We start from the raw sequence: 24,238 nt of genomic DNA, 5'->3' as shown, positions 1-24,238 counted from the left end.
AAGAGAAAAGCAAACAGACTGTCTCTGCAATCACCGGAAATGCAGAGAGAAAATATAGTATTAGAGAAAATTAGAGACTTCGATCGTACCTCAAAGTTCAGTTCGGGGCTAATTTTCCTTTTTTCTTTTTTCTCGCTTCTGAAAGTTACGTAAAAGCGCCATTTGTTCGTCAGCTTTTAACTTCGCCATCTCGATTGTGTTTACTCGACGATGCATTCATCATTATAATAATATCTGACAATAATGACAATGATGATACTGATAATAATACTTGTTACGACGTTGTTGATTTACGCGGATTTTGTCCTGTTACCTGTTTCAGAACTAAATGATGATGTTAAGGGATTCAACGGGTAAGCATGAGGGAAAGAACACCCTCTGCCGACGACACCCCGAAAAGGGCTCCACCGGCACCCAGCAGAGGTGAGTGCCTTCGATGAAAATTCTCTACAACGTCGCGTTTCTCGCAGAAACACGTATATTGCGATAAACAACAGCTGATAGTATTCGTAGAAATGTTATTTATCACGGACGTATTATTTAAATTATGAGAAACCTACTTTCCGCGAGAACAGCCTTGCTGATCATCAGGTTCAGGATCGTGCCGAGTCAACAACGAATAATGATGAATTCATTCATATGCGCGAAGACATCATATCTTCACTGCCTCGTGTTTCATCGATGCGAGTGCCCGATGCGGCTTTAATAGATTTTTAACTTGAATATTCTTTGGCTGGTCCGATCACAAGGATATTCAACTTGGCGAGTTGAATTAACTGAATACATATAGTGCGAAAACTTGCATGGGCATATCCAACGCGGAAGGAAAAAATTTGACTTTTTTCCTCCCCCCTCCCCTAAAATTTTTTATTTGTGTTTTTACTTTTATATAAATTATTAAAAAATACAACTTTATTTTTGACTCTTTGAGCAAATTTTTTGTTATCATGTAAATATAAAATATTGAAGCTGCGTTAGATCGCTTTGGAGAAAATCTTTGCATAATTTTTAATTTTTTAAATTTTATTGTGTAATCTTCGCTTTTTATTCATCGTCCAGTTTAGTTTTATTTAACTTTAGATTAATATCGTATTTTTAATAATATTTGCCAATGTTTTTCAGCCTTTCTACGTTCTCATTAAAATTTTTAAAAATTTCTTTTCCCAGGAAAAATACAATAATAATAATAGCAATATTAAAAAACACATTTCGGTTTTATTTACTGTACTTATCTCATTTTCTTCAAGAAAAAGAATTGCGATTTACAAAATTTAATATTTTTTCATTGAAAATCAGAAACGAAAAGATATTCTAAGCTCTAAAATAAAAAAAAGACATTAACATGAAATGTACTGTTTACGTGATAAAAAAATTGATAATAACACGAATAAAAAACAAAAAAAAAAGAACCTGGATACGCCCATGCCTTGCGCATTTGCCCTTATGTTAATTATCGATCGAAGAAAAGTTAGTCGGCTGAGATTTGCGATTCAATCTCGACGTTCTCGACCCCCGTGCACACGGTTATAAACGCGAATGCGATGGATTACGATGGCGTAACGATTGTTCTCAAGGCTCCGACGCTAGAGGCAGCTATGACGGTTATATTTGCATCCGCGAGGCAAACGGATGTATGTCCAGGAACTAATCCTCCTTTTCTCGAGGAAATTCTCAGAGATGGACGCGTATAAATTTAATTCTGTCAAAATTGTGCGCTAAACAACGTAGGTCGTGACGTTTCATTAAACAAATTTCATTAAAAAATAAAAAGGGCATAAGTAAGTTGAATCCAAGTAGAACCCGCGAAGCGACGCGTTTTTCAACGCAACGCGCATTCGCCAAGTCACGCTATCCTCGAGTAGCCGTGCTTGGAAACTGTAGCTCGACTTCTCTCGTCCTTAACACGCTGCAGAACTCGTTTTCCCTAATCAAAACGATGTAGATACGCTAAAACCCGTTAATTTTAGCCTTCATCTGTATTATTACCTAATCATCTACGGCGCGGCATAAGTAAACTGCGGCGGCCGTGGTCGGTCGCGTGCGTCGCGCGTACGCATACACGGACGCAGGTATGAGTAGGCGCGCGATCAACGCGCATCGCGCGCGTGCACTCCGCGCTCTCCGCGCTCGTTCGTCGCATCTCGTTGCGCAACGCACGGCGGCGGTGGCGGCGACGGCGGCGGCGGCGGATCCGCGCACGGTAGTAGCGTATACAAAACACACGGGGGATTTTGAAAGTAGTCGCGCTGGTCGAGATCGTAATCGCGGCGAGTCGTTGGCGGCTGCGGCGGCGTCGACGCCGAGGCTAATTATCGGACTTGTTCGCGCGCGCACGCGAGCGTGGACGTGGACGTGGACGTGAACGCGACGCCGCGCGCCGCGCAGACGAATCCCGCCTCGAGCGATATCCGATGTACCGACCGCGATCTCTCGATTAGGACACGCAGAATCCGGCGGAACGAGTCCGGGGCCGGGGCGAGGACCAGCGAGGACCATGGAGGACTGGTAAGGTCCGACTCTCGGACTGAACTCATATTTCAAAACAGGCTCCGTGAATCGCAGACTGCATCCGAATTCCTTCGAGTTTCTCTCAGAATCTCTTTCCGGATCATTGATCACACTTCGGCGTTGGAATACTGTAGTAGCGTATAGTCTTCTCCTATCGGGGATTGGACGTCGTCCGATACGAGGAAAATGTCCTCTGATCGAGAAGAAACATTTTTTTCCAAGGAAATTTTTCAAAGGCGGTATTTCCTCTAAAAGGAAAAAAATTCCGCACAAAATTTTCTTGGGATTAAATATTTCTGTAAATTACTACTGAAATTATTCCCGACTAAAAAAAAATTTTCCCGGATGAAGGAAATTATGTCTGATGTAATTTTCCCGAGGAAAGTATTCTACGGGAAGATGGGGGAAATTTTCATACTGACGAGAATGCAAATTGAGAGAAATGTCGAGAAATATACTTGACTCTAACTGGATACGTGACGAATAATCTCCATTGATAAATTATTATTTTTTTTATTTTTTTTATTACTGTACACGTGTGTGTTTCCGCGCTAGTGTTTGCTTTCAGCTCTTTCATTATTAAGGATAATGTAATTACTCGAACTGCTAATTCCGCTTAATATTAAGCAAATAACTTATTGCCTCGCGGATTATCTGCATACATCTATGTACGAAGCGCCGGTGAAAATTACTCATTTTAGAGATTAAAATACGAGAGGTAAATTACTGTGTGCGAGTAATCGCATTACTTTCCCTTGATAATGGGAAGGGTAGTATTGTTCGTTATGAAAATGTAATTCCTTTCTTCTTTCCATTATTGGCTGGGACTTTAAGCCATTGCGTTGAACGGCTCCTGCAGCCGAAGATTGTCAGCATTCCCTGGAATTGCACATTCCTTGCGGGATCGGGTCCTCTTTCGCAATTCTAACGATGATAAAGTCCCAACGGATCTATATACCACGCGTCGCGCGCGGTAGCCGTATAAAACGCAAGGAGGAAAAGCTCAGAAGAGACGGACGGGAAATAAATCGATATCGCGTGAAATGGAGGGTGGCGGTATATCGGTAACGTTAATAGCCCGCGATAGGCAAACCATTAATTACCATTGTTGTCAACGCCTTTCGCAAAACGTACCGGATGGTCGAAGGGATTGCCGCGGGTATTACTAAGCCGGCCGGTTTTTACCACCTCGGGGCTGTTGTCAGGGGCCGTGGCGTATGTCTGCTGCGCGTGCACATGTAGGTGTGCATGTGCGTGATATACGTGTATGCCCGTCTATCTTTCTCTCCCTTTCGGAGTGCACGCTACTCGTACAGCCGTAACCCCTTTCGACGCGGCAGAGGGACGGTTATCGATTCTCGCGCAGCCTCCCTTCTCCCCGACTTCCGGATAAAAAAGTGTCGGCAGAGACATAGTCGAGGAGAGCCTTTACCCTCTTTCTCTCTTTTTGATTTGCTCGCGGTGGACGGTATTTGTTTGTCTTTGTTTTTGATATTTTTAATTTCATTTTAAACGAGAAATATATTTTTTCTTTTTTTTAACAACGGGAAGTGCGAAGAAGACCGTGTGATTTGGTGCAAAGAATTGAGACATCCGAGATGAGTAATCCGTGGTGAAATTCACTTTAAACTTGCGAGTTGCCGACTTATTCTTGTACTATGATTTGTAAATTATATATTTTTTTAAACTTGTATGAAGAATACCGGGGAGATATGCTAGTTACATCAGAGACAATACCGAAAATCATCTAAAACAAAAACAGAGAATTTATTATCCAGAGAAGAGTTTCTTCGAATAAAAAAAAATGTGTGCATGGCTGTACGATTAAAGAAAAGTTCCTTTAATCTGATGAAAATTTGTAGGTGTTTCTTTTATTAGAATTAAAAACATATAGTTTGAATATGCAACGTAAAGCTTTTTTTTTAATGAAGGAAATATATATTTTAAAAGTAATATTTTTAAAACTAGAACAATTTAATTATTTCTTACATTTCTGTCAGTATTTTCTTTGAATTAAAAAAATTATTTGTTTACGTTAAACAAATAATCTTAATAAATAATCTGTTTACTTAAAAAAAGGCTAATAACGTCATTTCTTAGAAAGTCAAATTTTTATTTTCCTCAAAGATATTTTCACGTTAACTTAAAAAAAATCAAGTTAAAGAAACGATTTCATCAAGTTTATTTTTCTCTGGGTGATTACTTATTTATTTATTTCCGAAAGTTAGAGTGTAGAGTTAAAATGTCCGCTGACATTTTTTAACACAATAAAGCTATGGGCACAGCAATAATGTACGATTTTATCACTTATCGCTAATCAGGTAGTCTATTTTTTACTTCCAATTGTTTTAAAACGAAAGTTGCATAGTAAAAAGAAACGATTTTGTGAAGTTAATTTTTTTCTGGGTAATTATTTATTTATTTCCGAAAGTTTATAGAGTGTAGAGTTAAAATGTACGCTGACATTTTTTAATACGACAACAATCTATGATTTTATTAACGTCACTTAAAGCTAATTAGATAGTTTATTTTTCACTTCCAATCGTTTTAAAAAGAAAGTTGCTTAATCGATAAGACAAATTTATTCAGGTTAATTAAATTTTTTAATTCTACATTGATGCGATTACAAAAGAGACGGAGAATTAATGATTAATAGTTAGCTAACTTCCGTTTTATCGAGATGCGATCGAGCGGGGGAATCAGTTAAACTAAGATTAATATTAAGCAGCGTCGGGGTGAGAGCGGAGGTTTCCACAACGAGATTACGTGAAACTTCGCCAGCCCTAAATAAATAAACAGCCGTCGTACTTCGCTTGTTTCTCAATGGCAACGATTTATCGCCCCGCCGCGCTTCGTTCTTAAACAATTATCCTCGCGATCCAAAAATAAATTACGCGATATCCGTCGAGGAAGCTGAAGTGCTTTAAGCAGCATTTCTGAATTTTATTTTTTAACGTTCGAAAATGCGAGACATCAATGGATCAGGTTTCGCGGTAATTTAGCGATTCGGAAGGAGGCATCGCGTAGCAACGATTACAAGGAGAATATCTTTTAGAGGCAGCTTCGGCGGACGTAGCTGGTAGCGAGACACCGAGCGACGAAACGGTCGAGGGTTGTCACACGGCGAAGTTGTCCGGCATCCCTTCGGTATCCGGCTCGACGCCGACGTCGTCGTCGTCCGATAGGATGGTAGCGTCGACGCAGAGCTTGGAGGATCTGGGCGTTAACCATCCCACCAACGCGGCAGGGAGTAACGCCGAACGTCAGCAGCAACAACAGCAGTTGCAGGAACGCTACGGTCACACCTACAGATCATCGGCGCAGACCGCGCAGGACAAGCGATCGCGGCTGAGTAACGTGATCAACAATCTGCGTAAGAAGGTGCCGGATGGAGCTGCTGGCGAAAACTCGGACTCGCCGAGGAAACAAGAGGACGATCGGAATAGCGTCGAGAGAAACCTGGAGACTCTGGAGAAGTACGTGATGACGGTGCTGAACGGTGTGATCAAGGACAACGAGGAGGAGGAGGAGGAGGAGGAGGAGGACAAGAACGCAGAGAAGACGAAGGAGCTGGAAAGGCAAGATGCCGACGAGGAGGAGGAAGAAGAGGGAGAGGAAGATCCAACGGGCACGGCAGACAAATCTGAGCCTTCGAGCGAGGGTGATATCGAAGCAGCTGTTGTGCCGCGTTTAGAGGATTCCTCGACTGTCGAAAATGCCGAAGACATCGAATCCTCGGAGACTACAGACTGCTTGAATAGAAAGGGTACGACGGAAGAGAGTCAGGATTCAGAGATCAGAATTAGTCAAGATACGAAGGAACCTCCCTCGAGAATGGAGGAAGAACGTCTGGATATTGAGGAGAGGGAATCATCCGAAGAAGATCGAATCGTTTTGAGGGAGAAGGAGAACCGGACCCTCAGCACGATTATAATGGACAGATTGAGCGAGCATCAAGTCGAGGAGAGGGCGAATGTCGATGACGGCAGAGGAAATCGAGCACGTGACGAACACGTAGTCAGCGAGGAAAATAGCGAGGCACAAGCAATCTGCGGTGAACTGCTGGACGATCTGTTGAACGACATCTATCGTACGGTTGAGAACCAGCCAAAGCCCGATGAGTGCGAGAAGTCAAAGCAAACCACCGACGCGACCGAATCGAGAGTGAAGGAGACCAAAGATTCAACTATCAACGTTCAGGAGTTGCCCGTGACGAGCCTGCATTGCAGTCTACCTTTGGACAAAGTCGCATCCGTGCTTCAGAACTGTCAGACGAGCGAGTCTGTGATCTCGCGACTCTCGTCGGGATCGCTTTCGAATCCTCCGCAGTCGGCGCAGAAATCGAAATCGTCGTCCTCCACACCGCCGGTCAGACTTCTCTGTCTCTACTGCGATAGGAAGTTTCTGTCCATGTCCCTGCGGCAACGACACACGGAGAGAGCGCATCAGCTCGGCGGTGGTAGGAGATCGGAAAGGAACCTCCGGAAACCTTCCCAGAACTGCCAATACTGCTCCGAGAAGTGTGCCGACACCCTGGAGGCTCTGTTTCAGCACATGATCGGTAGCCACGGGGATAAATACCACGCGTGCGTCCAATGTTCGACGAGATATCCCACCCGGGAAGCTCTGATGGGACACATAGGCGAGACGCACGGGGGTAACGCCGACAGGATCGGCCAGGTAAATGTCGCAGAAAATCGATGAGTGATGTGAATGCTATTTTACGTGTCTTAGAAAATAGAATATAGAACTTTTATGCTTTGCTCGATATTTATTAGAGGTTAAAAGTGATTGAATTTGTGAAAATGTGTCTCTTCCATTCTATATTCCATTTGTAATTTATTTATAAAACATTTATTACTGGCATTATTCTGCTGTTTACATACTTTAAAACATTTTTTTTTTTTAATTTTGTTTTAACTTTCTAAATATGTAATTGTTTATAATCTTCTATATCTGTTTGTAGTTAAAATACTTTTTATGGCTTTTAAGCATCTTTAAATTATTTGATAATTTTTAATTTTTCAACGAAAGAATTTCATTATGGTAGAAGCAAGAATCAAAAACAAATTCCAAAGTATCACTAGAGTAATAAATCGTGGCATTATATTCCTCGAAGGACAGAGAAATCCAAATAGCAGGAATATTTTCAGAAATTGACTTTAAGAATACCGTTTTCAGGATTGCTACAGTAAAATCGTGAAAAATAGTAAAATAATAATCTGAAAATTAAAAAAGGTCAGAGAAAGCTGGAAAAAATTAGGGAATTTATAAACAGAAAAAGCCGCAAAGTGAGTGTCGTCCACTTTGAATGGGATTTTCATGATTTGTAGGGGACTTTTCCCCAAATACACACCCGTAAAATATCCGTAACAAATACACAGTAATTTTTCTGTGTTGTCACCCGATTGGCTCGGATTTAAGTTTTCGGTCACCTCACTTTGTCTTCTCTTGCTTTTTTTGTTTTTTTGTTTTTTTTATTTATTTGCAATGTATGCACTTAAGAAAGAAATCGGTTTTTTTGCAAAGCTTATAAGTATATAAAACTTTTTAATTTTTAATTTCTTGAAAATTGTACATCTACAGATAATATTTTACCGGTGAAACCCATGGATCATCTACATACCGTAGAAGTTCTATATAAAAATCTATGACTCTCTTCACTTCACGGTTTCTCCTTGTTAACCTTTATAAGATGGGAAGCCGTCATAATGGCGTCGAAGTGTCATATATTTTGAGACAAGGAGTAAAATGAATTATAATGAATCTTACTCAAAGTAAAACTGAAAAAATTTTTAAATAGTCCCACTTATACTTTAAAGATTAAAATGTTAGATTATTGTGTTACTAATTTTTACCTTTTTATAACTTTTAAAAACTATTTTAAAAAGCTACTATAAAAACTACAAAATTTTTTAATTGTTTAAAGAAACACTGTAAATATCTTGCATGATGTTTTTACAATTTTACATCGAGTGATTTATAAAAAAAAACTTAACAGATATTGTTGAAAAGAAAAACTATATTTATAAGACTAAAATTTTTTGTTTTTAAAAATTCCTTAAAAATAACAAATGGTTTTAACGTTCTATTTTTTTTTGTTTTTTCTTTTATAGTTTTCAGTTTTGTATAGTTTTCTTTTTAATAAATAAAAATTTTTAATATATATTTTTCTTTGTGTTTATTCAGTGTTTCTTTCAGGTAGGGTATTTCTTTAAAAAGTGACCTAGTAAAAATCTGGGAATATTATTTTGCTGTTTCTGTAGCAACCCTGCTTTTATTTCCAATTCGACTCTCTCTCTCTCTCTCTCTCTCTCTCTCTCTAATAGTTTCTATGAAAACGTCAGTGACCCATCATTAGGTACGATCTTTCTTCTTTCAGGAGAAAATCAAAGAAGGGTCGCCCACATGTAAAGAATTTTGTAGTCAAACTCTACGTGAAAAAGTAAATATGTCATCAGTTAGAGACAGAAGATCCGAAGAAAAGGAATCGGAGGATCAAGGCGACAGTCGACGATTGGATAGTAGCCGGACGAAACTTATCACAGCGCGAGAGCCTATCGATAATCCGGCCAGTCCTGAGTTCGACAGTTCTTTCTACGTCAATGTGATCGGCAACATTCGCGAAAACCTGCTGCACCACCTAGACGGCAAGCTACAGACAGTGAGCGGCCCGTCGTCGTCGACATGCACGCCACCGATCGCTACCTCAAGCTCGACAACAGTGGTGTCGATGATGGAATCAAAATCGCCGCAACAACAACCGCAGCAGTCGTACTATGAGCACAGTGTCAATCAGATTCAATTTCCCATTGATATCTCGCTGACCGCTGCGACGCCGGTCTACAGCAAGGATTATTCGGCCAGCGAGGAGTACGAGAACTCGAGCGAGTACGCCCGGAAGGCCGGCAAAACTAGCAGCGGTTCGCGACCGCGCCGGGTCTCCTTCGAGAAGTACAATTTCCCGCGTAAGTACGACGGCAAGGAGCAGTGGACGTGCTCGATCAAGGATCTTAGCAAATTCGACATCTCCACTCAGCTGTCACTCCGAAAGAAGCAACAGCTGATCAAGGAGCGCCTCACCACCAACAAACTGCATCAGATCCCATTGCTACCCTGCGAGACCACCGAGGTAACTCTTTGCGATCAGGAACAAATCAAGTCTGTCATGGAAACGGCAACGAGTAATCAGGATAACATTGACGCCGGCTGCGTGGTCGATGCGCGTGCCACGAGTCTTGATGTCCGCTGCGATGTTGACGAACCGCTCCTAAACGAGATCAAGAAGGAATCGACAATCGAAATCAAGAAGGAACCGACAATCGAATTGTCCAAGACTTCGATGTCATCGTCGTCGTCGTCAAATTCAACAATTGTCACGGAATTTACTACCGAATATGCAGACTTTATGAGACTGAAGAGGCTCGAAAATGGCAACAACGAGTCCGCTAATAATCAGGAGATTATTTACGCCGAGCTGAGCGGCGAATGGTCCCGATTACGGATCTACATCTGCGGCGCTTGCGGTTCCAAACACGTGAGTATATAGCTTCTACATATATATTTTTTATATTGTAATTGTTAGAAACAAATATTAGATGAGAAACATGCAAAAATGCTAGTTAAGTATTGATAATTACAATAATTTAAATCTTAGCTTTTATTTTCGGTAAATGTGATCTATTTCTTGCTCTCTCAGCGTTTTATTTCTCACAATAAAATCAAAACGTCAATCGGTGCGATTTTTTAAAGTTATTTTGTGTGATTACCAACCCTTTTATTAATAAAACTTTTTACGGGTTTTTTTTATAAAGCAATTTGATGAATGTAAGATTTTCATTTAAATATTTTAGTAAAGTAAGCGCAGAATGTTTTAATTTTCTAAATTTATTAAACTTAACTAGGATTTTATGGCATTGTTCAAGTAAAGAAAAAATTTTGGATACATCGACTGCAAGAAATTAAAAAAACTGTAAATTATAAAGCACTTGCAAGCTTTTATATATGATTTTGAGATAATTTTAGATATTATTGTCGTGTTGCAAATGGTCTTTTAATTGGTATGAACGCGGTCTAGATAATTTATCAAACAACGTACTTGATCTTTGACATTCGTGCGATATATACGAACCGGATGGTAAGCGTTCGCGGCGTATAAGTCTTCTAAATCATCAACTCACTCGCGCACTTTATTTCTACGTTGGCCTATTCGCTCTTCACGCATTTGAAGCAGAAAGCAGATACGCTTGATTTATCTAATGAAATCTGTAATACTGAAATAAACTCGGTCCTCTTGTTATCACGTTAGCAACATAAAAATAACACATTTATCTATCTGCCGCGTTATCGAGGGAAAAATCGAGCCAAAGAAGACTACACGATATAGCCTCTTCGTTGTATCATCGCGTGTTGATTCAGTTTACAAGAATTGAAACACTGCGTATTCAAGAGACGAAACGCCAAACGCGGAAATAATGACTTGAATCGTCGATATTCCTGTGCAGGTGACGCTCAAAGAGATGGAGGATCACAAGGCTTCCATGCATCCGCGCGTCCTGTGTTCGCACTTCGAGTTGGCCGGCGATCAGCGCGAATACTACAAGCACCTGTATCTGCCGGGGCGAGACGCACCCACCGACGCGGCACGCGACGCTTGCCTTTCAGAGATGGTGTGTACCAAGTGTGCTAAAAGCTGTCCGAACGTGGGCGAATTGCATCGTCACATGTTGGAGTGCGGTGGTGATCAGGCCTGGCTGCTCGGCCTCACTGGCAGCGGCAAAAAGAAGTGCAAGTGGCGGCCGTTCGGCAGCCGCAGCCGTCGGCGGCGTCAGCGTGGCATGAAGAGAAACATACAGAACTCGCAGACGCAGCCGCGGGTCATCAGCATGGAGCGATCCAAGGAGAAACAGGCATCGACCGGCCCTAGAGTCCGCCCGAGCGACCGTAAGACTGAAATTCTCTTTTAACATGATAAAGCTTAGCACGAAGTTACTCCAGCTTTTCCGTATCACTTCTTATTTCGCGTACTTTATGTAATAAAGTGTAATAGGTTCATGAATAAACAAACAAGATACAGGAAACGTATTAAGGATAACAAGAAGTAGATTTAAAAGATGCGCTTTTTATGGAGTAGATTGTCTTTTGATCTAGAGAGACATTATATAATTACATAAATTGTAAATAATAAAGTTTTGATGCACGCGTATGCAATATACTTTTCACCTATAATCTTCAAATGTTATTGCTCGAAAGAAGAATTTATATATAAAAGATTTACTAAGATTTAATTATCTTAAATATTAAGAGAGAATTTATGAGCTATTGCAGTAGCTTCACGACCGATTACTCAAATTTGTTCTTAGGCGAGAGTATTCAAAAAATGCTGGCCAATCTGCCGGCTAAACGAGCCACGAGGAAGGTTCTGCAGGACAACATGCTACGATCACAGAGCCGACTTCGTAATGTAAGTAATTTAACAGCAAACACAGTGCCTACTTTTGTCTCAATAACACACTTGATCAAAATTGGATCGATATTAGAATCGTGAAGGACGATTATAATAGCCGACTGATTTAATTAGGATATCGACAGCATAATATCTAACGTTAATGTGTTCTTTATATAAAGGTTTGTGTTAATAGAATTGAATACTAAATGGAAGGATCGGAATGGATCCTTTCATTTCGATGGAAATTGCATATGTCGTAACATTAAAATTAAAATTTTCACGGATAGAAAAATTAGCATAAACGACCGATTGAAATCGTAAGTGTGGTTTGATGTAATTTTATCAAGTTATATTATTAAGATGAATTACGTGAGCAACAAAACGACGTCACTACCAATCAATTTGGACGACGTACAGTGTAGAAATCTTAAAAAAAATGGTCATAAATTTAATTTTAAATTGATATATATTAATTGATTTTAGCTATTCAAGTTGAAAATTTATTAAATATAATATTTCAAATGCTAGGCAATCGATGACACACATTAGTATTTCTTGTAATATGATGTTTATTGTTGAGAAGCATATTACATATTTATATTTTGATATATTTCACTATATTTAAATATTGTTACAAACAATGTTTTTATTTATAAATTATAACACTAAAAAGTAAACAAGAACTTCTTTGCAATACTCATTACATATTGAATTACTTATTATTGAATTACTTATTACTTGTTATTTATTGTATTTATAATGGATAACATTTTCTATTATTAATATTTACTATACTTCCCAATATTTCTCAGAAATCTTTTAAACTTGCATTCAAAGACTTTCTAGTGTAATTTAATTTGCAATTTAAAAAAGTTAGAAAAACATGCGGATTTTTAAAAATAAAAATTAATATTTAATGAAAATTTGTTTGTAACATTCCTCCGCTTTTTTTTTTTTTTTTTTTTAAGTCCGGGAGATGACACTTTTTTGGTCTTTGATGGTTACCGCTTGAAACCGTCATTAATTCGTCATTTGGACCTCTCGCTCGATCGTATGTTTTATTTTGATTAACGGTCGAAACACAAAGACAAATATTAAATACAAACAAATATTTGCTTTGTTTAAGTTTTTTTTTTTCAATTAAACTTAAAAAAATAATTTTTAAAGTTAAACAAATTTGTTATTTTAATTTAATCAATTTATTTAAAAAAAAAACTTTTTTTTAGTTTTTTAACAGATCTTATTTTTAGCTTAATCTGTATTCATTGTTTCTAACAACAAAGGAAATGTATAGACTGTAAAGTATTAAAGTAAACGATTGAAGAAAACGATTTTCGAGTTTTGTTTCAAGCTCGTACAATGTATAGGTTTTATTATAAGTTATAATTGATAAATAATTGAGCAATTATAATTGTCATATAAAAATATCATAAATAAATATTTACAATAATTATATTTTTAAAATATAAATTTTGATGTTAAACACTCAAATCACAGAATATTAGCCAGAAATATTTTAAAATCTTGCACTGTGCAACACTAATATACCAAGTAATCGAGGAAGAATCATGAAAAACTTGAGACTCGTCGAAATATAATGATAGAGTGTTATTGCCTTGCGCGCCTCGTCGCACACGAGCGGAGGCATCGATTAGTTGACGTACGCGCTCGTCGAAGTATACATTCCCATGATCGCGCATACGGTCGCGCGAGCAGAGCGATTTTTATGCCGCTGTCACATTTATTTTATTTATTTTCCTTATAAAAACCTGCCTTTCTTGCTTCAACGTGTTGTTTTCTTCTCCTTTATACCCTTATCAAGCAATGTAAAAGTAAATTTTTGAAAATAAAAATGTTTAACGAGAATGTTATTAGCTTTATGAATATAGAAGCTTAGAATTCTGAATAACAATGAAACCTGAATTCACCAGCGATAAAGCTGTAGCGATATCTTTGGACTTTGTTACAGGTGCAGACTAGAACGAGAGCTCGTATGATTGGTGATAACTCGTCCCGAATCTCACGGAACAAAGCCGCCTTGAGGAACAAATTGCTGAAGAACGCCAAGTCGATTCAGCGGAATCGCTGCCGAAGCGACAACATCGCCGCAATAATCGAAAGCGTCGTGAGGAAGTGTCACGAAACTGAAAAGAAATCGGACAACAAAGGTGATAAAAGCGCCGAAACCGAGAAGGAAGATAAGAAGGATGCCAAAGAGACCGAGAACGAAGGTTCGTCGAGGGCAATCAGCAAGCCTTCGGTACAAAATGATAGAACTGTTCGACCGAGAGTTGTTGGACGACCTAAATTTCTGGGCAAGAGGAGGAACGTGAAAAACCCAAACCTTCAAAGTAAAAGCGGTAACAAGCTGGTGAGAGCGATAAACAAGTTCACGAAGTTCAAGAATGGCGCTACATCCGAGACGAAGGGCGAAGGCGAGGAAACATCTTCCTCAAAGAATACACCAAAGAACACAAAGACGACGGTGAGAGCGATTGATAAAGACGATATCAATTCCGATGGCAAGAAAATATCGACGATTTCTGGAGTGAAGAACAAAAACAAATCAATACAAGGTATACTGAAGAGAAAACGTCTCGTGGATCCGGTAGCATCGTTAAACGCTTCTATCAAAGCGAAGTCGCAATTACGAACGCAGGATGGCAAGTTTGCTCGCAATCCGAATAAGAGCTTGACAGCGAAATCGTCGGAAATGAAAATTGATGACGGGAAACACAAGGCTGTCGACTCGATTGAAATCAAGCCTGAGCCGAAAGCGGCGCAGAAGTTGAAGAAGACTGAGGTTCAGTTACCACGAAGAGTTACCCGATTATCGTCAGATAGCGATAAAATGCCGACTTTGGAACCAGTCGTACAGATCGTTTCTTCTAATGAAGAATATGCCGATAAATCAGCGAACGATCTGCCTATCTTATCGCCAGTGACATCGTCGGGATCTCAGGATCAAAAGGCATCCCGAATTTCTACCAAGGGAGTTTTGAAGGAGAAAGAAGGTAATGCTGATCTCGAAGTCCCTGAAAAGAACAAAAAGGAGCTCAAATCAACGAGAGGAAGAAAGCCAAAGGAGGTAACAAAGAACACAGTGAAACGAAAGAAGATTAATATAGTTGAAGAAAACAAAATTTATAAAAGTAATGTAACTGTGCTAAAAGATGATAAAACGAAGGGTAGAAAGAATTTATCGGCTATTACTAATAGCAGCGAAAATAAGGAAGAAACATCAAAGAAGGAGGTAGTCGCTAAAAAAGATTCTAAATTAAAAAAGGAAGAAGTGATCAAGGAAACTCGAAGTAACTCGAAAACCAGAGCAAACAAAGATTCCGTGAAGCTATCAGATGTTCCGTTTGAGGTGAAGAAACTGTTGCGTCAGGCCAGAGGGTTCGGCAAGAGCTTCTTTAGTGCCAAAGATCTCCAGAGTACGCTGGAACTCGCGTCTAATGACTCGAAACGCAGCTTGAGGCAATTCACGCTAAGATCAAAAGTATTGCAAGTGAATGATAATAAGAGTGCGCGAGAACTCGATGACGAATTGGACGAATCGAAAGGCATGAATAAGAAAGAGAAGATTGAGGTGATTAGAAAGTCGTCTAGGAAAAACATTGAAAAGAAGAGTGATGACAAGATAGCGAAACCGAGTCTCGAGAAAGATTCGGCTAGCAACGCGACTGCGGCGCAGAACGAAAAAAGTCATCAGGGTAAAAGAGACAGGACAGCGAAAACGAAGGAAATTGCGATTGACAATCCCGACATGGAAAGTAAAATTGAGACAAGACAAACGAGAGGATCCTTGAGCGACGCCAAGAGCGAGTCTTCCTTGGAAATTGCAAGCGATAGCTCCCGGAAAGAAAGCAGCTTTTTGGGAAAACGTCGCAGTCGTAACTGCGAAGTGAAGGAAACCGAAAAGAAAGTTGAGGAGGTAATCGATAAAATAATAGACGGCGAGAACAATGAAAATTCCGATCGATTAGATTTGACAGTAGTGAATATCAATTTGAGCCACTTGCAGTCAGAGACGAGTAACCTCTCCATTGACAGCGGCAAGGAAAACTCCTTGGAAACTACCGTGAACGTTCACAACAAACTGAAGGTAGGGAGACCTAAGAAAACGTGGGGCGCGCGTCGCGAAAAATCGTCGAGAAAGAGATCTCTGAACAACGTTATCGGTATCTTGACGGAGGGCATGAATATTCCTGTAGAAGCGCAACAAAATGTTCAAGTGCTTACAGTTCAGACTAGTCTGGACAATCCGGATAGAGTAGTGCGAAACGGAAGCGTGCAACAACCGAACGGTGGCGAGAGCAATATGATCGCGGTAGATTCGGCATTCAGCGAGTTATCGGTCCTCGCCAAAAGCGAAGAGGAGTCCGCGGAAAATGAAGCCGTTACGGCAACAAGCGCGACTGATAAATCTCACGTGGACGATGAAAAGAATTCTCGTGATGAAGCACAGATCGAAAATGCCTTTGTCGATGGAAAAGTTGAGATCTCGTCTAAAATCACGACTGCTAAAGCATGTTCGCCGCCCAACGATATCATTCTCGATCTGTCCAGACGGAAACCCAAGGGCAAGGGCTCTTTTTTGGAGAAAATTGTATCGAAAATAGCCAAGCAGAAGGACGCTCTGCTGGAAGGTGAAGTAGGTTCTTTGCTCGACACTGCGACCGATGAGTTGACCAGCATTCTTGACGAAGTTGGACCCGCCTTATCTGATAACGTGGAAAACGTGAATGAAACAAGTCACGAAACAAATCACGTTTCAAAGAATGATGATAAAAGTATAACAGTTACATCCATTGATAAAGAATTACCGATGATTATCGAGCCTGAAATCCGAGAATCAGAAAACGATAAAACCAGTGTTGAGAGCGCAGTTTCCAAGCGTTCAACAGATTCTTTAGAAACTTTAGATAATTTTCAGGAAAATTTGGCAATGAAGATTGAAATGCAAAGCAAGAAGCAAACTGAAGTAAATGATATTTTAAATGTTGAAATAAAAAATGACGATAACGTGGATAAAAAAGTGAACGATACGATGTGTTCTGAAGAATTGCATATTGAGCCTTGCGAGGATAAGTCGATAATGAATAACGAAGAAATTTCAAATGAGAATCCTGCATCAATCGATGATTCAATTTCGTTAATTATGACGCAAACGGAAACTGTAGAAAAACTTGAAAAAAGAGGTAGCGTTACGAAATCTAGGAGAAAATCCAGGCAAAGATCGGAGAATATAAGCTACTCTAGAAAAAGTAGAAAAAGATCGTTAAAAAGCGACGCTTGTGTTGAACTAGATGTTGCGCAAAAAGAACTCCAACAGTTGAACGATATCATCGCGTTTAAGTCCAAAGAGGCTTTCACTGTTGAAAATGAGTCCTCAAAGAAAGATAGTGCCATCATAGAAACTTCAAATACAGATATCGAAATCGAAAAGTTGAAGTCCCTTCAACACAGCGAAAATAAAATTATCAAGGACGATTTGAAGCCATCGAGTTTAGAAAAGAGCCTCACGAAAGTTAACGACGAATCGAGTCCACAAAAAATCACCGATCTTCCGGAAGCGGCTTGTGAAAATGCGAAATTAATAACGATCCTTGAAAAACCTTTTGATAAAATAATTGCCGAGGAAGATGCTGTTATTACCAATGTTCAGTCGACAGAATCGATTGAGAAAACTGCCGATTTCTCACTATTATCTTCACAAAAAAGCATTGAATGTGAAAAATCTACAGATAAGACTCAGAAAAAGAATCAAATTGATACGAGCAAGCCTTCTAGACGAACATCAAAGAGAAAATTGAAACCTGTTTTACCTGTAACGCCGCCGATAGACGCTGACATCCTCCAAACTTCAGCAGAACCGATGGACGAGACAGAAAAGGTACTATCTTCACCGTCCAAAAGGAAAGAACAATCCTCTGAATCAACTGATGTTCAACCGATTGAAACTGGGACCACTAGCGAAGACTCAGACGTTCCTTTAGAAAAATTCTTACATTCAGTGGAAACAATGTCTGAGGAAAAAGAGGCACAAAATACAGACAATACAAGTCTCGTCAATGCGACGCCTTTAAAAACAACGAAGAAACGTGGCGCGAAGAAAAAGTCGTTGGCCGATGAGCATCTGGAGTTACCAGAAGACGAGCCTGTCAAAGTTGCTCCAAAACTCAATGACGAAGCTAGCACCACGGATTCTAACGAGCGGTTATCCGACTGCTCGGAACACTTTAAAGTACCGGAAGTAAAGGATTTTCAGAGCGCGAAGAAACGCAGCCCGAAAAAGAAGTCGCAGCCTGAAGACGGTCGTTGGAACGGTGGAAGTGTTCCTGAAGATTCTCAGCTGAACGAGGAACTTGCAGAGCCCGGCGAGACATCCAATTGGACCGAGGAGAAAATCGAAGAACAAGAACAAATAGAAAAACATGTCATGGGAGAAGACTCTAGCACGAAGAAGCTTGAGAGATCAAATTCTTCAGGTTCGATTGGGCTCACTCCAACTAAAACGCGATTTATGTTGAGAAAAAAGACACAGCTGTCAAGCGAGGATCTTGCTGATTCCAGCGTTCGAAGTCAGGATGCCGAAAGCACGGATGATCTGTCCGAGAGCTCGTGTGTCAGCGAGTCCAGTTACTTCAGGAAGAAGCGATTCGCGAAAAAGAAGAGGAAAGAGGAAACGATAGTTGATGATGACGCGCAAGCTGATACTTCTGTCGCAGATTTAACAACTCTGAAAAGCGATAACGCAAAAAGAAAGACGAGCAAGATCAAGTCGTTGCTCAACGAACACCTTGATCTTTCCGATGCAGATGAAATTGACATTCCGATGGATATCCAAGCTTCATTAGAAAATACGGAAGTTTTGGAGAATATCGAGCAAGAGTTTCAACTCGCTGAAAAATCTTTGGATCTACCAAGTGAAGACGCAGACAAACCAACGGATGACATAGAGAACAAAGACTCGTGTACCACCTTAGAACAACCGGCATCGAATAATCACGAGTCTGCGGATAATCCAGTTACTCCGAAAAAACGCGCAGCTGGTAACTTCGTAGTGGTACATACAAAGACCGGTGAGATCCTAATCGTAGAAAAGAAGAAAAAGTTGACAAAAGAAGCGGCGAGATTCTTCTGCGACGTGTGCGCTACCAGCTTCACTCGCAAGAGTTCCCTGAAGAAGCATACGTTGTCACAGTCCCATCTATCGCAGTTAGCAAAATCCTCCAAGGATAAAATCGAATTTGTTAACAGCAACACATTCGAGAATGCTGAGGAGGAGGATAACGAATGGAAAAATACTCAAGAAAATGATCAACGGGCAAAGAACGTTTCAGAAGACGCTCAACTTCATGAAACCGGTCGGAAATCTTCGGAACCGAACGAGAGCTATGTTCCTTTCGCAACTAGCACAGAATCCGAAAAATCTCTGATGGATCTTGGCACTACAAGGCAGACACTAGAAGATGAACTGCTGGACGAAGAGATTTGCAAAATCACTGAGAACATGAGTCACGACGAGTACGTTTTGACCGATCATATGACGCCAGAGGAGCTGATTTCGGTGACGCCGATCAAGCCTGTTCAAAACAAGCAGGAGGATTTGGGACGAGGCAACAACAGCGACAAAAAGTCGCGGAATAAATCGAAGAAGAGGAACCTGGCGGAGGAACATTTACTTTTGGACTCTCCCGAACTGGAAAAGTCTAAAATTGATTCGGATGAGCTTCCAAAATCAGCTAATGACGTAGTGCGAATTTCCTCGCCATCTCGTGACTATACTTCGACAAAAGAAATAACGGAAACAGTAGAAAAGATTGAAGATGTTTCTAAAGAAAGTGTAGATATTGCTGAAACGAAGAATCAGTCGGAATTAATTATTAAATCCTCGAATGAAGAAATAAGTTCGAAATCTGCATGTAACATTGACGCACAAGCTGAACAGCAAACGGAATCTACGAGGCCTACGAGGAGGGCGCTGAGAAATCTCTCTAAAGTAGATAATGAGGAAAAAGAAGAAATGTCATCCGAAACTTTGACCGACACAAATCGGTTCAGTCTAAGACCTAGAAGGCGTAAAAACATTCAACATTATGAAGAATCTGATATTGAAGATATATATTTTATGGATGCTTCCATCGAGATTAATAGCGACGAGATAGAAAATAACCGTGACGATCAAAAGAGACAGACTGAAGTGGAAGAAGAAACGAATGGGAATACATTGCAGGAAAAAACACACGCTGACACTGAAGATAAAAGTTTCCAGGATATGGAAGTCGTAAAGTCAAAGACGGATTCGGCAAACAACGGTAAGAAAAGGAAACGCGGCAGACCGAGGCTCAAAGATGTTTCGAATTCGAATGTTGCTCCAGCTCATACAGATCCTGAAGTCAGTGGAAGTGATGCTGTCGCTGCGGGCGATCTTGACGAATCAAAACTTAAGGATCAAAAATTAGATTCGTATACCAAAGAGCGCCTTGACGAGACCGCTAAAGCGTCACATCTCGATACAAATGTTCAGCCTCCCAGACGAAGTAGGGGGAGACCTAGAAAAAATCCTATATTGATTGTAAACAATTCTTCAGTACAAGCAGATAATTCGAGTGCCTCCGAATCAATGAAATCAAATCACGATGAAGTGAAAGAAAAGACAAACGCGATTGAATCACGTTCCAAAACGATTATCGAAGAACCGATTACTCCCATCGATTCTTTAATACTGAACGCAGAGTCTTCTTCTGCCGTTCAAGATTATACTCCGGAATCGGGTTTATCGGAAACAAAGGAAGATTTATTAAATACACAAGACGTTCAAAGCACCGAACTGAATGTTTTTGAAGATCGTTCGGTGCACAGAATTAAATCTACAGACATTAAGACAGACGATACCATACTCGCAAAAAATTGCGAGATTTCGCTTACCTCTAACATTTCATCAGAAAAAGTGGAAATATCGATGTCAGAAACGAATACAAAATATGTTGACGATTCAAAATGCGTACTAGAAGACAAACACAATGACGATAAGAGTATGAATGTTTTATCGAATTTAACTACCGAATCTTCAGCTGAACTTCTGCATATTGTCGAACAGGTACCGATAGATAATTTGAAATCAGTTGAATCAAAAGCAATCGACAACGATAAAAGTTTCAATATTGAGAATCTTGCAGACATCTCAGAAGAGAAACAAACAAAATCAGGAGAGAAACTCCCCGAAGAAGAAATTCGCGAAGCAAAGCTTTTGTCAGGATCGGAAGGTAGCGAGGACGAAGCATTAGTCCCTGATGATAAATCTGTTCCCACCGCAAGTTCCCATGAATCTCAGAAAATAATAGATGATTTAGAAAATGATAGTATTTGCGACAAAAAGGCTACTCGACTGGAATTGTCTAGCAAAAAAGTACCCAGAAAGTCAACGAGCAAGGAACGAGAAACTGATCGCAAGAGATCGAAAACATCCAAAGGTAAAAAGAAAAAGATCAAAGTTGCTGAACTGTCGAGTGACAGCGAGAACGATGACAAGATTGAATCTGCTGCTTCGAGCAAAAGCAAGATCGTGAAGAGCGTGTTCGGTCGAGTGTTCGGCGGCGAGAAGGTGGACAAGGTGAAAGAAGTGCTGAACGACTGGGTGTCACGGTCGGAAGACGACTCGGATATGTCCAGGAGTGCCTCGGAGGCGAGATCCTCTCTGCGTGGATCAACCAAATTCTCCGAGAATGGACATAAGAAGGAGAAGAAATGCAACCTTAGTTCCGAAACAAAGAAAGATATCGAGCGATCACCTAGAAAGAAAGGAAATAACAAATACGGCAACGAGGTTCACGAGAAAGCTAAGAATCGGAAGAAACGAGTGAAGGATACCGAATGGATATTAGAGAATATGGGATCACCTGTCAATCCGACCAAGCGAAGACGCAGCAAGATCAGAGCCAACGAGAGAATTCGACTGAAATTGGACTTCGAGAACAAAATTAAGGAAACGACCGATCAGGTTGATAATGAATTGAACGAAAAAGATGAGGAAACTAGGAAGCACCACGAAAAAGAATTGAATAAGGAGCGAACAAAGGATAAGAATTTGATCTCCGATAACTGGGAGAGTCCTCAAGTCGATCACGACTCTCATGGAAAATCAAAAAATAGTTCTAGTCATCGTAGAAAGCAAAATGTTAACGAGCGTTCTTTGTCGCCGTCACAGTCCAATATGTTCGAGTACAGGCAAAGGGAGAGCAAGATCAGAGCCGGCGAGAGAATTCGACTGGAATTTGATTTGAGAGATTTCGACAATGATATTTCAACGTGTTTTTCCGATGATCAGGATCTTGACGAAACGCATAGAATTTCTAAAGAGCAGGAAAACGAATTTTACGAATCTGAAGACCTGAATTGTTCAGATAATTCGAAGAGTGTCAAACAAAAAGACGATGATTTTTGGAAAAACGCCAGTTCGATAAATCAGGAACAAAGTGAAGTGCATGGTGGACGCGGGAGATCTCGAAGAAAGGACACAAACAGCCGCAAGAGACAAGATCTTAACCTGATTAAAATAAACAAAACAAAAACGAACAAAAGAATTTCTACGGACAACGAGCCATCAATTCTTTCAAGAGATCAGGAAACGAAGAACAAAATGCAAAATGATCAAACGATACAATCTACAAGCGAATCGAAGAATCGATCAAAAACTTTGATCAAGGATAGCGCTTATGAGTCCTTTGTCTACGACGATTTGATTATTTCGAAGCACATAAATAAAGATAATTTGCATCTAGATCGATCAACGAGCTCCAAAAAGAACAAAAAAGAAATCGTCAACGAAAATTGGAAATGTTCAGCGAGAAAATTAGAATTTGATCAAGAAGACGATGAGCCGACTGAGAAGGAAACAGAACGAAAGGACGAGGGGTCCTTGATATCATCGCGAAGCTGCAGCAGTTTAGCGGCCGGAGAACCAATCGTGACAAATAAATTGGCCGATCTCGATGGAAATTCTCAGACGAATCAAAAGTCCGATGATAATGACGAGGATGATGAAGAAGAAGAAGACGACGATAATGATCTCGGACGACAGAGAATGTCGCCGTTCTATGCTCGCGAGACTCCTGATAATTCGATAGAAAGCAGTTCTAATGAGGGGGAGGAGGAAGAAGATGACGAAGAAGAGGAAGAAGAAGAAGAATGTGTAACGCATGAGGATAATTCCAGGAAGACAAATCCTAACGAATTTTCCGGGGAGAAGATCATCATCAGGTCTCCATCGTTGGGCCACAGATCGGATGTGATAACAATCGCGCCCACTGACGCGATTGAAGACAATGCTTTGGATGTGCCGAGGGAGATTGAGTCGACGACAGAACCGCGTCAAGGCAAAATCCTTAATTTCGACGAGGAACTCTTCGTGGAATGCTGCTCAAGATTAAAAGCTACGAGTGAAAACGAGTTGAGAGGCGCGAAAAAGATCAAGCTGGATCACACGGAGTCATATCATAGACTGGACGATCAACCCCAAGGATTCAGGGTTAATAGAGACCGATGGAAGGATGTGGAGAGCCAAAACAGTCTGGGCAGTCTTCTGGAGTCGGTGAATCAAGTAAGTATTACACGTTAAAAGTTTTTCTCATTGAATAATTTATCAATAATGAATCATTAATTATATATTCATGAATCGATTATCTCGTATAAAAGACAAATGGCTTATTATCAATTTAACACAACCTGTTTAGTGATGTATTAATAAATATAAATATTTCCGCGATTATATATAATAAATTATGAAATCATTTAAAAATTGTGTGTACTTATTTAATAAATTTAAAAAGTAAAATTTTTTATTATCAAATTGACTTGATTAATTGGCTAAAGGATTAACTTCCAATGCCGGGTAAATTGAGTCACAAATTTTAAACGTGCTTTGCTGTAAAATTTGTTAAAAATAAATATACCGTAAAAAAAATATTGTGATAATAATCAAATTTTGATGAAATAATTTCAGTTAAATGTTTGATTAATATAAAATATAAAATATTTAATAATATTTAGTAACTATATTAATATTAACCTAACATAATAATAATTAATCCATTACTAAACAGTTGCTAAACGGTTACTAAATGTTATTAAATATTTGATTATATTAACCAAACATTTAATTGAAATTATTTCACTAAAGCTTAATAATTATCATTTAAGTTTGATTATTATATTACCAAACTTTTTTCAGTGTATATTTTATATATATATAAGTCATTCAATAATTTAATATCG

The 24,238-nt window shown here is 39.7% G+C and overlaps 1 protein-coding gene across 1 annotated transcript in view; it reads left to right on the top strand.

The window, feature by feature from the left end:
• Positions 1-24,238, top strand: part of LOC105207913 (titin homolog) — a 46,987-nt gene that overhangs the window by 16,241 nt on the left and 6,508 nt on the right. Inside the window, exons 2-7 of the mRNA XM_026133145.2 lie at positions 323-423; positions 5,564-7,188; positions 8,891-10,045; positions 11,013-11,451; positions 11,871-11,971; positions 13,926-23,564. Of these exons, the coding sequence (XP_025988930.2) occupies positions 360-423; positions 5,564-7,188; positions 8,891-10,045; positions 11,013-11,451; positions 11,871-11,971; positions 13,926-23,564 (13,023 nt within the window). The 5' untranslated portion in view covers positions 323-359. The remainder of the gene's footprint in view (positions 1-322; positions 424-5,563; positions 7,189-8,890; positions 10,046-11,012; positions 11,452-11,870; positions 11,972-13,925; positions 23,565-24,238) is intronic.

The sequence above is a fragment of the Solenopsis invicta genome, chromosome 3 (assembly GCF_016802725.1).
Source record: "Solenopsis invicta isolate M01_SB chromosome 3, UNIL_Sinv_3.0, whole genome shotgun sequence".
NCBI lineage: Eukaryota > Metazoa > Arthropoda > Insecta > Hymenoptera > Formicidae > Solenopsis > Solenopsis invicta.
This window is presented reverse-complemented; position numbering and strand designations above follow the sequence as displayed.